This window comes from Coloeus monedula (assembly GCF_965178545.1).
Source record: "Coloeus monedula genome assembly, chromosome: 2".
Lineage (NCBI taxonomy): Eukaryota > Metazoa > Chordata > Aves > Passeriformes > Corvidae > Coloeus > Coloeus monedula.
The window spans coordinates 117,501,599-117,515,935 of record NC_138782.1 but is presented as its reverse complement, the minus strand read 5'-3'; the positions used below and the strand labels follow the sequence as shown (position 1 = coordinate 117,515,935).

The following is a 14,337-nucleotide window of genomic DNA, read 5'->3' as shown; positions in this document are numbered from 1 at the left end:
TGTTGATTTGGTCTGGTCTGAACAATTCCTGTCTCCAAATTAGCTGCCTATGGATGTGTAACACTATCACAGTAAACATGCCATCCATCTGACATGGATGGAGGGATGGATGGGTTGACATCCGAGCCGTAAAAGTGACGCTGTTTGCAAAACAACCTCAGAAAAAGGAACAAAGTGAACTGAAAAATAACTTTTCCATTGAATCAGGCAGAAAAGACAAAAATGCCAGATCGGAGCTGACATACTCCACCACATCCTGAATCCTGGTCTGTGGCACGGAGTTACATCTTTACCAGGAAGTTTAGTACTTCCAGGATCCATTCTGGCCATGAAGCCAACTGAGTAGTGCTGGCTCCATCCTGACTCCTAAAATCTTCCACCCCTGATATGGAGCAGATGCATCCAAACTGCTGATTGGGGACGGTCCCTGGCCAGTGCCAAAGACTGGGCAAGCTGTGCCTGAGCCCAGGGCTCCTTGGAGTGGGTCAAAACCATGCCAGGGGAGGTTTGAACAATAACAGTCGGGGTGGTGGAGCCCTCGTGCCTCAGCATTGCCCTGGCATGGGAAAGTTGGCTGGTTTAGATGATCCCAGGCTGAATCCAGCACCACAAATATGCCAGAGAAGTTGCCCACTGGTCTTGTGATGTGGATAAATACAGGCTCAACCTTCTCCATGGCAGTTTGAAGAGCTCCTCATGCAGTATCTTCTGGCCAGAAGGTGGGATATGGTATAAAAAAAGGTACTGAGGAAAAGCTGAGGAGTTAAAATCCAAGCGAAACCAAAACAAGTTGCTGACCATCCTGCAAAAGTGCACACAAAAAAAATCAAAGGGCAAAAAAGTAAAACAGGAGGAGAGGATGAGACTCTTAGCACTGGGACTAGTACCAATAAGGAGCTGGGGTAGTTTTCCACCCCAAGCTTTTGTCTTGGCAAAAGGCGCTGTTTGGCAAGAAGATCACAGGTAATCCCAAAAGGAAATGGTCACCACCCCAAACTGTCCACCAGGAACATGCTGGGAGTAGTGGCAGAGCACGTGCTTTATGTTAAGGCTGTAATGAAGTCCTGGAAAAAGAAATAGTTCTTCAGGGTTGACACAGGCTCTCCCTGGAAATCCTTTGCTAAATGAAGATGCCGGTGGATATCATTCAAAGAAAGGAGAAGCAGAGGCAGAAAGTTTATACAAGTAATGAAACAGTCTTAACTCGCAGTGGAGGCACCTGCCTTGTTGTTATCCACACTACGAGCCACAGAGGAGGAGGACTTTGGAACAGGGATGTGTCAAGCCCTTGGTTAAGCTGGTTTGGTTGTGAGAAGTTAGCACTGTATTGAGAAGTAAGGACACTTCCAGAGTGTTTTGCCCCTTCACTCCTGGCACGGGGCGGAGGCGACGGCTGTTGGTGTGGTGGTGTGGAGTAAGATCCCGTTCCTGAGGGAAGGCAGGCTGGAGTTGCTCATGAGAGGCAACACTGAAGGGTCTCCTCCTCCTCCTGGCACCTGGTGACTGTGCCTTGGCTCGTTGTCACCGTCCTGGTGGGAAGGGTCCGGCTGTTCAATGGGGCCAGTGATGGGCACCACAACTCCAGACCTCAAGGCTGATGAGTTTGGGGAGCAGGACCTTCTTATGATGCTTTTGAAAACAAAGATGCCACCTCCTGGAAAAATGGTCCCTGAGGAACAGCAGGGCTGTTAGCCATCCATTCCTTTCTCATGCTTTTGCCACGTAAATGCAGATGCGGGGAGGAGAGCTCTTCACGCAAGGACCAAGGGGAGCCTTTACATGGGGAATTGGATCAACATAAGTCTACACTAACATTAAAGGCAAGTCAAAAGAAAGTTCTGGAATGAAAAACACAGGCCTGTCACTGGAGGATGGGCACCTCCATGTTTTTAGGACTCAGTAGGTGGGGACAGCAAGTTCACTTCACAATTACCTCTTTTTATGGAGACAGTATACTGATCAGGGGAGAAACAGGGTGAAATGTTAGTAGGACACTTGGGAAGCGACTGTCTGTGGGGCATAGACAATGGAGAAGGGAAATGAAAGCTTTTCACAAATATATATCAGTTCGTGTGTATATATATATATATATGTATTTATGTGCACAGCAAACAAGGGACTGGGGAGTTAGATAGGGGATGACAAGACCAAATCCCTCCCTTTGCATGAAAATGTGACCATCACATTGGTTGTAATCAGAGCCCAGAAACATCTGCCTGAAATGGAGTTTGACTGGGAATTACAGTACCAGTGACAATTTGGCTTTGTATAAACTTTGCCGTGTGTCTATAGTTTGGCGTGAAGGAGTCCTGCCCTCCTTGAAAGGGACAGACACCAGTTAAAAGTTTCCTTTACAAAACAAAATGAAACAACTGAAGAAACCCCAACGTTTTCTCAGAACACTGCAAAGGATCACTGATTGAAAAAAATGTTTCTCTTCAGGTATATTCAGGCGAAGAAAGCATTCAGCTTCTTTAAACTGTTATATAAAATTGGTACTAGTTTCTTTAAATACTATCATAATTAAAAAAACCAACTGATTTCTGAAATTAAAAAAAAAATCATAATCATAATTAAAAAATATCCCCCCCATGCTGATCTTCTCTTCAGAATAGGTCAGCATGGGAGTTTTGCACCCTAGACAGTTACAGTATTTCTGGAATAAAAAATTGCAATTACACACAGAAAATACTACAGCATTCACTTAAAAATATCTCATTTTGTTGTTGTTGTTTTTCCCCTCCCAAGTAGAGGCATGGTGGGATTGAAAAGATGCCCTGAAATGGGAATATTCCTTTAAAGGAGCAATACTCTCAAAATGGAAAAAGGGTGTCGGATAGATGCAAACCCAGTGATTTAACTCGAAAAGAACCCAAGAGATTCCAGCACAGAAACAGAATCCGAGAGAGATGAAAATGTTCAGACACCGAGCGGGTTATTTGGAAATGTCAAGACAACCCCACAGCCCTCGGCAGGACCGTCTGGTCTTTGCCAGCATCGGAGGTGGCAGCATCTCCTGGCGGTGGAAGGCTAAGCTAAACCACGGCGCTCTCGCTACGCTCTTGGATTTCCTCTGGTTGTTGTTTCTCGCCATGTACTTACAGTAGAGGGTGACACGAGACAGTTTTTATCAGCAGTTCCCCACATGTAACCGAGTCGAAGAATTTTCTCAGCTAAATCACAACAACAACATCAACAAAAATACAAAGCACCAAATCATCTCGAGACGTGAGTCAGTTTTACAGGTTATTACCGTTTGAAGAAGTTTTGTTGGTTGTTTTGTTGTTGTTTGTTTTTGTGTTTTTGTGTTTTTTTTTTAATCCCGACTTTTCATGTTTTGTTTTCCTTAAAAACAAAACAGAAACAAAACAAAAAATCAAAACCCAAAAATCCCCAAAATGGAACGAAGGATGCTTTACAATCACTTTAAGGCTCGCACTGAATGAGACATGACAGGTCTTACACGAGATTACAAATAATACATGTATGCCTTTCACAGCCTTAAAATGATACAGTAGGTCAAATTATTTTGCCAGTCACTGATCAAGTATTGTGCCTTTAAATTGACTCGCTTTTTGCTACCATGCTGAGTTTTATTATTACTGGAATAATTATTAGATATGTGGAAATGTAATTTCGGATCATGTTTTTGGTTTATAATTCTGATAATTTCTCGTTTTCCAGAAATCAAGGTGGCAGGCCTTATTCTGGGCTCAGACTGTTGGTATTTGCTCCACTGGAGACAGTGGGGCTTTATCACGAGCAGGTGCTGGGAACAAGATCAGATCCTGTATTTTCCCACTGATCTGGTACAATCCCACCTTTGTACAGGGTCCATTTCCATGAGGAAAACGGTTCCAGGGTGGGATCATTTTTATAACACGACTCGGTCAAGGCTTGGCCCAATGGTGTTATAAATTCCTTGCCAAATTATCTTACAGACCTGATTTTGTCTTTCAGCTGTTGGAAAAATCAAACTCCATTGGGGTTGTCTTGGCTTTGCTTTCTTATCTTTGCTTTCTTATCTTTGCTTTCTTATATTTAGACATTTGGAGGGTTTTTTCTGCTAAATCCAATAAGAGCAACAGGATTTATGTTTTTTTCATACATTTCTCTCTTTTTGTTGTTGTTAATTTTTTTTTTTTTTTTAATTTTAAGGTTTGCATTTCAGTTGGATGGTTGGTTTTTATTTTTTTTTTCCTGGCATATAATCATCAAAGAGTTTTGCATGAGAAAGGTGACAGTACTTAATGAAACTCAGCACCTAAGGGCATAAGGCAGTTGTAGGTTTGTTTGTTTGTTTTTTTTTTTTTATTTTTCAATCAGCACCAATCCCATAAATAATGTTCTACACTTGGTGTACGGTATAAAACTGATGTGGAGATGCCTCCTTCTCCACCTGTGAATCCTAGGTGTGGAAGTTGAAATACTGTTTCTTGTGTGTAAAAAACAAAAGAAAAGTTTTTCTTTTTGTTTTTACTTACAAAACATAGAGAATATCTTTTTTTTTTTTATACATACAGCAACCAGAAAGAAAGCTTATCTGAAGGTTTGTGTTTGTTTCATGATCTGTGTTTACCGTAAACAAAAATAAGGTCCCCTCTTTTACTTTTGCTTTAAGGAGCTTTAAAGTGAAGATTCATATTGTAGCAACTCATATAAGAGAGGTCCATCTCTATACCTAATACCTACAGCTGTGGGGGTGACGTATTGGAGGATGTTGATAGTTCTTCTTAACCTCCTGTCTACAAAATGAGCATCCCAGGCAGGATATCTTTTTCTTGGGATGTCAATCTTAATGAGAGGCCCCTCGGGGGGGTAGGGTCGCCCAGATGGAGTAGATGGTACCATTGCTCTCACCTGGAAAACGGGCAAGCAAGTGTCAGCTGTGAGTTCCTCCTGTTGCTCCGTGACCGCTCTGGTGGGCGTAGCCTGGGCCCCCCGGTACCCAGGGGTTTGGGGTGCCATGGGCTCAACATCGGGGGGCAAAGGAATGCCCCAGAGCAGCTCGGCGCAACAGGAGCTGGCAAAGATCTTAGCTCTTGGCCCCATGGGATGCAGCACACCATAATATAACAGCATCAAAGCTATCCCAGCAGCAAAGCTAAGAAAGACACAACACAGTGCTGGCACGGCATAGGAGTCAGTGGTGTCAGGATCTCTGTAAAAATACCAAAGGAGCGTCAAGGCAGCGTTCTCCGTCAGGACCACCGTGTAATACGCAAACATTCGGTATCGAGTCCGCCCTTCCTTGACATTAAACCAGCAGAAAATGTACACAATCCCTACCACCATGTTGAAGAGGATCTCCTCCCACTTAGACATGCAGAAATCTGTCCCACCATGGATGATCCAGAAAGCCATGGCACACCAATGGACCACTACAAAGATCCCAAAGTAGAGCTGGAAGATGGAAGCAAAGAGAGCAAAAGAAATAACTCGGGATGAGATGGTGAAGAGGCGCCAGAAGAGATGGATGAGGGCCCCTCTGTAGCTCATACTCTTCTTGTCGTCCCTAGAGTCCCGAAGAAGCTTGTGATAGGAGGCTAGCACCCAAGCCAGGGACATCAGGGAGGCCACAGAGGACACACCTGCCGGAAGACACACAGATCCACTGAGTTAGACAGGAGCTTTGGTGGAAAACATCATCTGCTCACTAAATTATTGCATCTGGGGCAGGCTCAGGAGCCTGAAGTTTCAACTCACGTCAGGTTGTCCTTACAGTCTGGAGGAGAGAAATACAGAGATATCAGTGTGGGAATTGGAAATGGTGCTGTATTCAGGAGTTCTCTGACTCATTGTCCTTATCTTCCTGAGCCACTGGATTGGCCACCCCACCCCAGCTCTTCTGATAGGGAACAGCCTCCGTGCTCATCCTAACTGGATCCACATTTGAGAGTTTGAAATCCAGATCCCACCTAAATGCTGAAGCCCAAGTGTGAAAGTTACTTTTTTGGAGAGAGGAATCTCTCTTGGAATGCACCACGCCAAGAGCAGGACACCCGTATTCCCTGCAACCGCAGGGATTCTTTTTTATTCTAAAATACTTCTATTTAAGCAGCATTCCCATTGATTCTGCCTTACTCAGGAATCCCCATTCGCACTTGCCTTTGGGAAAAATACGTTTTTTGTCCCATGCAGATAAACATATAAATCCAGGAAACATCAAGACTCATCAATACCCTTGAAATAGTCCCAAAACAAAGAATCTGATCTCTCCAGCAGATCCCTTGCTCTGTTTCTAGGATGGACCCAAGACCTATATTGGAGGTAGCTCATCTCCAGCCTTGTCTCCTGGCTGGACCACAGATCCAAGCCACAGTTAGGTCAGGGAGGGCACAGCCTGCGCTGGGGTCACCTTCAGCTCCCAACACGTCCCCTTGCACCCTGGCATGGGGCAGAACACCCCATGATATTCCAAAGGGCCCTGGTCTTATTCTCCATCCCAACCACCACTTAAACAATTTATTTCCTCCAGAAGATAAAATAGTGGCCCCACCACACTTTGGAGGCTTTTAAAAAATATAACTCCGTTGATTATCACAAGGGTAGATTGAACAACTCATGGAGCAAAGCATCGCAATAGAAATTATTGAGAGATTCCTGGGAAAAGAAAGAACCACTGGCATCCTATTGCTCCCACTGCTGCTCACTGGACAACTGTTCTGCAGGTGAGGAAACAGATGCTGGACCAAAATCCATGTTTGGGAAGCTCAGTAATTCGGTAGCTATGGTTGGATTGGGCCTTAGCCAAAGATTTATCTGGGACCATCACCTTTAGATTCCAAAGGAAAAACTGCTAATTGTTCCAAGCAAAACAAACAATAAGAAATGCCCCTCCATCTCTGATGTGTAACTGGGAGATAGCTCCAGATCTCATTTGGCTTTCACTTTTTTAAGAAAATCCAAGGAACATCTTGCTGCAGCTGCTCAGAGTTAAAAAGGTAAAATGCTCAAAAACCGAAATTTCTTCTTCTCCTGTTTTCTTTGCTCTCTGCTCACAGCGACCTGGCTTCCATGGGAATGCAAATAAGGTCCACTGGCTCTTCAGACCTCACTCTATAGATTTTATCTTCTCATTTTTGAGGAGTCCACCCCACAGTGCAGCAGGGTTAGATTCTCCCTGTTCCAACCTATCCATGTCTGGAGGAGAGGTGATGGAAAAGGAGGCCAGGAAAGATTAAGCTCTGTCCTCACTGGAATTCTCACAGCCTGCAAAGTCCACTGAAACTACACCTTTACATCAGCTCTCGAGACTCCCTCTGAATCTCTTGCCTCTGGACTCACATATGCATTTAGAATCTCAGACTGAATTTTAAGAAACAACAAACCACAAACTAGTGAGAGCAGTGGCCTTATCCAAGAGAGAAGCTTTAGACCACCAGCTTTAAGAAAATCAAAATTTCCCCCAAGTTCTAAGTCCTCACTAAGAAACACTTGCACATAGGACTTGGGGATTCCAACCACAGACTCACAGAATGGTTGGAGTTGGAAGGAAGCCCTGGATATCATCCAATCACTCTGCCAAGATAGGATCACCTGGAGCAGGTGGCACAGGAACACCTCCAGGTGGGTTTGGAATATCTCCAGAGAGGGAACTCCATGCCCTCCCTGGGCAGCTGTTCCAGTGCTCTGCCACCCTCATTGCAAAGAAGTTCTTTCTCATGTTGAGGTGGAACTTCTTGTGGCATATTTCATGAGGTCATTGCTCCTCATCCTGTCATTGGGCACCACTATAAAGAGTCTGGCACCGTCCTCTGCCATCCCTAGGAAGTATTTCTATGGATTATTGAGATCCCCTCTCAGTCTTCTCCACACTAAACAGGTCCAGCTCTCTCAGACTCTCCCCATAATGGATGGAAACACCTAAATATGAACAGCCTCATACTCAAGCAGATGTAGATTAGATTCATTTTTAACCTGCAAGGTGAATTACATTTTTGGCAGAGTTTATTAACAGTTTTGGAAGGATGAGTCATGCCACAAAGTTTTGTTATGTGTAAGGTACTGTTTGCTGCACTATCTTTTAACTATTCAGTTTAAAAACTTTCAATGATTAGCAGGGAAAAAAGACGTCCTTTATTGCCTTATTTTAGTGCTGTTTTACTAGAAACTTGTACAGCATTAGCTGTACCTGTACAGGGAAACTCAAGCAGCAGCAACCCACAGGAGACAGATGTGTCACCCTGGCTTAAAAACGTTTCTGTTGGGCTCATTTATTCCAGAAAAGAGAGAGGAACAAAATACACCCGAAACAATCCCCCAGTTTGCACATAAAGGCTTTACCTAATGTTTTAAGGGCAGAACCCTCCACTAATCACAGCCTTTGCAGTAAATTGCACGGAGCTGGCTCAGAGTGCGTGTGTTGAGTCACTTGCACGGCACCCGGGCTGCTGACAGTCATCTGAACATCTCCTCCAGCCAGCAGAGAGAGGCAGACACCCCCAGAAAGTGATTCAGCCTGTCCTGAGATCCGTGTGTGGGACAGGGAGGGGTTGACTCATGCTCCCAAGGTGTCTGACTCCATCCCTTTCCAGCGGACGTGCGAGCACCAGCAGTCAGGCGGGATGAGTCCCCCCGTACAGAACAGCTCATTGTCTCTTCATCTGCATCAAGATCTGAGGGAGGCAATGAAGGATCTCTGGACATTTTGACATATTTTTGCTGTTGTTTCAAAATTCACAACTCTTGTGTTGAATGTGGATTTTGGCACCCTGGTGATGAGCGGGATATGCACCTGGGTGTACGGGGGGAGAGCTGTAGGTGGATGTCAGCAGGAACCGTGGAGTGATGTAAAGAATTTTACATCACTCTTACTTTTACTTCTTACTGTGTTGCCACAGAAATTGCTCCCTGGCTCTTTCATACAGACCTAAATGACACAGCACTTTTGTCATCTTGACCATGAGTTTTCATTCCCAACTTTCCCTGTGACTTCTAGCCCGTGACATCTTCATGCAATTTACTCTTCTCACAGACTGTGGGATAAACTGTCCCTCTTTTTCCTCCCACCTTCTCCAGACCTTATTTCTAAGCAACTGTAGAGATCTCTTCAGTTATAACTAAAACAAAAAGTCCTGGAAAGTTGGCTCACATGAGTAGTAGCTTTTTATTTTGATTCTGACTCGTGCACATGGTGACTGACGCACCTTCATGGAACACGAGTAGGTTTCAACTCCCTTCCAAGGTCTGTTTATTAAAGGGATGGAGTTGGGTAAACACTGAAGTCACTTCAAAAAAAGCCCACTCCCACTCCTCCCAGTTTGTTTTCGGTCTTGGGAGTGGAACATCCCCACTTTGCACAGTGTGTGGGCATTCTCAAACCAGGAGGAAATCAGCTCCTATGGGGCTGATTCCTTGTGGCTGCATCTCTGGCATCTGCATCCCACCTGCCCGTAATGAGTCAGGCTGGCATGGACTGGGATTCTCCACAAACCTCTCTGCCCTAGGAAGCCATGAGTGACTCACAGGCCAAAGTCAGCACCATCAAGGAGTCGAGTTCCTGTGTCTTGAATGACACAGCACAAGAAATAATCCCCCAGATCCCTTTAGGAGTGAGTCCTTACAGTGAGACATCTGCTCACCTACATTCAGCACAGCGAGGTAAAGCTGTATTATGTCCCGTTTGACAGATGAAGCACCAAGATTTGAAGGATTTACCCAAGATCTTGTATAAAATCCAAGCTAAAGCAGGGAGTAGATCTCCTTCACATCACAGTGCGCTTGACATGGCATTTCAGACAGGATTCAGCTCCTACTGTAGAGACTCACCCCAGGGTGTCCATGGTTAAATGATGCCTCTTTGCTCAAAGGAGGATCAAAGCTTAGTGCAACCATCACAGGTGGGAATCCAGCAACCTTTGAGATGCTTTAGGATATTCCAGAGCTCTGCGTGGAGCTGGCAGATGGGACAAACTTGCATACAGAGGACAAGAACATTTCTGAGCTGGGAGCTGGAGTGAGGGAAGGCACTCGGGGTATATCAAGTGACACCAGGTGAGACTCAAACAATTCTGCCTTTCTCATGGGAGCTCATGATCCCTCTTCAATGATAAACACATGTGGCACAGAGGCTGTGCAACAGGACATGGTGAAGACAGGTGAGAAAGCAGTGGGAAATAAGGCAGGTGGAAAAAAGTTAAATTTCTGAGAATGTCAGACCAAGGAATGGATTCTCTGAGAAAGGGAAACAAGAGCTGTTGCTTTGGGTCATGAAAACATGAGTGGACTTGAGTATAATGCAGTGATCTGATACCAGAGGAGAGGAGCCTGAACCACTCTGAGTTCAAGGGAAGCTGCTGAAGCTCACAGGAACACCCTGAATTTCATCCTGGATTGGTTTTCATCCTTTGGTTCCTACCCATGGTCCAGAAAAAGAAAAGGTCATCTCAGATTTGTAATGAGGCTCTTTGGAAAAAAACCCCTATTCACACAAAAGAATTGAAGCAATGACTCCTCTTAAATCACAATTGCTGTTTTTAAAGCCCAGGAACAAAAACAGTGCAGGGAAAGCCATCCCTGTCTCTCTGGCCTATTCCTGCTATGCAGTTATGCATGGTTTTACAACCAGTCTAATAGAAAAATCGCACACTCACACAAATGAATATTTAAAATGAACAATATACCCCTTTTGGCCTTACTCTCAGTGTTGTCCAGCTGAGGAGAGAGGTTTTTCACTAGGGGCAGGGGCAGTTTCCATCACAAGTCCAGCTGCAGGTTGTTGGCTGCCCGTAATTTGGATGCAGTTGCTGTAGCACATTCCCTGAGTATTTCCTGTGGTGCCTGTCCCTTTAATGTTGAAAATGATGCCTAAACAGCACTCTATTTCTTTTTCTGACATTAATTCTCCTTAAGACTCTACTAAAACAAAATGGGACCATACCAACATTTCTCCCGGGTGAGCGGGACAGCAAATATTGAGCATGACACGAAACCTTCCCTCAGCCCCTGTGCAGAGGCAGCTCTTGCTTAATGCCAAGTGCCACATTTCAGTTCATCCCCTTCCCTGGCTGGCTGCTCAGGCCCCTGTGCTGTGAACCCTGTTATCCTGTTTTCCCCTTTGGGTGGCACGTTCCTCCCTGAAGCTCAGTAGGAGCCGGGGAACAGGCTTTCATTTTGATGCACACAGAGTGAAAATGCATTTATACACAAAAGAGATCAAGCCAGATCCTGCTTTTGTAACAAGAGAGCCTGAAAGTCACTCCCCTTTTTTTTTTTTAATCTGATTTAATTTGTTTGTGTCAGAGCAAAAGGGGTCAGAATCAGACCCCAGGTCTGATTTTCATTGTTTCCTGATGGATTTTGGTGCTTGATCTTTCTTTATTCTTCCCCATCAGAGGAGGGAATGACTTGTGTCTTTTTTCCTTCATTTTCCCTCTTTACTTGTCTCTTTGAACATGGAAAAATATGGAACACTGCCAGTATATAAATAATGAAGGGCTGCACAGACCGTTTTGCCATTCATTTTCCTCACTGAATTTCAGGACACTTCCTTAAACAGTTTCTCCAGTCTGCCACCAGTCCACTATAGCAGATGAGAACTATTCCACCTAAGGTGGACATAATTCAAAAGTCTGACCCAGGAATGGCCTCCTCACATTTATGTGACACCTCTGTGCTCTACTAAGAGCTGGAATGACCAGGGATGAAAATCCAGAGCTTGGCACTGTGGAGACTGGGAAGAGATGTCACACCAGTGTCCTGTCCTTTGCTCTTCTCTGAAAATATTTGGCTTTCATCAGGCAAGGGGTGAGTTTCACATCCTCAGCACCTGCTCCCTTGCTAGAGAGATCCTCTGGGACCTTCCTCCAAGGAATATCACATTCCCATTCTCCAGGATCCAGCTCACCTGGACACAGCATCACCATTCCATAAGAAATAGAAAACTGCTGGTGACTGAGAAAGGCAGAAAACGAAGGTAAGTAACTCTTTCCAGGGACAGATTCCCAAGTAGGTCTGGATAATATATAAGTCTTCTACCACCAAATCCCACTGGAATCCCACACAAGGCTTGTGTCGAGTTTCTGTACAGGACAGTCCGTGCCCAAGCTGGCACAAGGAGGGCTCTTCCACATTAGACCACATGCACATCCATGCTCCCAAACATTTCACTGCAAGAAAATCCATACCAAGGCAGCTCCAGAATGGCTCACTCACATGGAGATCTGCCCTCCCGCCCCTTGACAGTCAAAAGCTGGCTCATGTCCTGAAATGTTGCTTCCTAAACCCTTTTCCTTTTGCTAAATTGAGATGTCCTCGGTGACCCCAGAAATGCTGAATCCCTCCTTAGCTCCTCCCCCAGCCCACGCCTCAGCACTGCCTTGAGGAAACATCCATGGGGTCACCAGGGATTGTGTTTCCAGAGGCTTTGCTTTCCTCCCCTTTCATCCTTCTGCTTTTCAGCTGTCCCCAGTGCCCCCTTTTCCCTGCTGCAGGAAGAGGTGACCGGCCACACTCGTCTGATCTGTGCTCTCATTATCTCGGCTGCTTCTGTCGTGTCTCCTCCTATTCATGTCCTCGGTGAACTCGGGCACTCCAAACCAGCTCCAACCCTGCAGCCATCGAGTCTTGTATCTCCTCCTGGATGCAAGCCAGAGACTGATCCTGCTGTGGGAGGCACGAGCACCCCGGGCCAAGCAGAGATGGGATAATCCACCCTCTGTTTGGGATTGTCCTCAAATAACCTCCGTGAAGTGTCTGTGTCCTGTTCAAAATGTTGGCCATCACCCACCACACCAGGACTGGCAAAGCTTCTCCCCTGTTTTGAAACCCTCTGTATGAAGATGTCCCGTCCATCACATGCTCAGTGTTTATTTCACCCCAGGAGTGCTGTCTGAGATGTGGGATGAGCTGTCTGGAAATGCCTCTGTCTCTCCATTGACTCTACCTGGTGAATCATGGAATGGTTTGAGAGGGAAGGGACCTTAACTCTCATCTTGTTCCACCCCCTGCTGTGGGCAGGGACACCTTCCACTAGATCAGGGCACTCAGGTCCCATCCAACCTGGCCCTGAACACTTCCAGGGATGGTGTTTGAACTGAAATAACCAAAGAAGAAGTGGGAAAGATGAATAGTTGGTAGCAGTGGTTTGGCATCTACCGAGTCCCCACGAGCAGTCAGAAGGGAACACTGAGTCTCAGCAAGGTTAAGAGAGGAGAGAGAGGAGGATTGATGAAACCTGTTCCTGGCTCCTAGACAAGCAGAATAACCCACACTGGCTGATGCAGAGCAGAAGCTGACAGACCCAACATGATGTGCGGAAACTCAAGTGACATAACACAGTGAATTTATACCACTGAAGGCCAGGCAGGAAAAACAACCCCCTGACACCCTTCTGAAGTGAGAAGGGTGCTATGGTCAGCCAGAGGTCATCCTAGAACAGCCAGACAGAGTTACCAACATCCTCAAGTGGCAGGAGAACGACAACATCCTTCTGTTACATCACTGAAAAGGCTGGTGTCAACAGGCCTGTGGGTACACAGCCCTCATCAGCATGAAAATCCACTTCTTGCTTTCCATTGATGCCTTTTCCTGGTCTTAAAATCAAGAATCAAACACAATTAGAAAGGAAAAGGGATTTTACCTCTATATTTATTTCAAGGATCCTTAGGTGCACTACATCCAGGTGGAATGCACCGAAATGCACACCACAATGCACCCACACAAAAGATCAGGTATAACTTTATAGGTTTTACTAATTAGCATATCTATCAAAAATTCACCAATGAGAGGCTTGAATGAGCCCCTGTCCCCAAAGAGCCTTCCCCTGGATGGTTCTATCTCAGTTTACAAAATGTATTCTGGAGAGGAGCTTGGGGTCTGGGGCACTCTGATCTAAGATGTTTAGTCTCCTAGCTTGACAAACAAGTCTAAGAATGTATGCCAAAAAACCACTAAGAATACAAAAGCTATAAAAAGGTATAAAAGGGGTGTAAAAGAAAAGGCAAAAAATCATCATGGCATCACCATAACAGCCTTGCCCCTTTCCCAGGATGCTGACTGCAGGTATCTCAGGCTGTACCTATTTAGGGAAAAAAGCTGCTGACATCTGTTCCAGAGCTGGAACACTGCTGGCAGCTCTTAGGGGAAATCTCAGTCCTTGTATAGGCACAGATCCACAAACAAACCTCACCTCACTTGGCTAACTGGGGTCTTTGATCCTGTGTGGTGACTTGTCACCACAGAACAGCTCATAAAAAACAGCACAGAGGAGGAGGAGGCAGGGGAAGAGAACCTGGTGGTGGTATCTGAGCCACAAAGGAGAAACAGAACCAGGTTTGTTGACCCCGAGCCCAGCTGGCAGAGCCTGCCATGCCCATCCTGTTAAACTCCCGCAGG

The 14,337-nt window shown here is 45.5% G+C and overlaps 1 protein-coding gene across 1 annotated transcript in view; it reads right to left on the bottom strand.

Annotated features, from left to right (window-relative positions):
* Positions 1–4,626: 4,626 nt before the first annotated feature.
* Positions 4,627–14,337, bottom strand: part of XKR6 (XK related 6) — a gene marked incomplete at its 3' end in the record, with an annotated part of 165,849 nt that continues 156,138 nt past the window's right edge. Inside the window, exon 3 of the mRNA XM_082300550.1 lies at positions 4,627–5,591. Within this exon, the coding sequence (XP_082156676.1) occupies positions 4,627–5,591 (965 nt within the window). The remainder of the gene's footprint in view (positions 5,592–14,337) is intronic.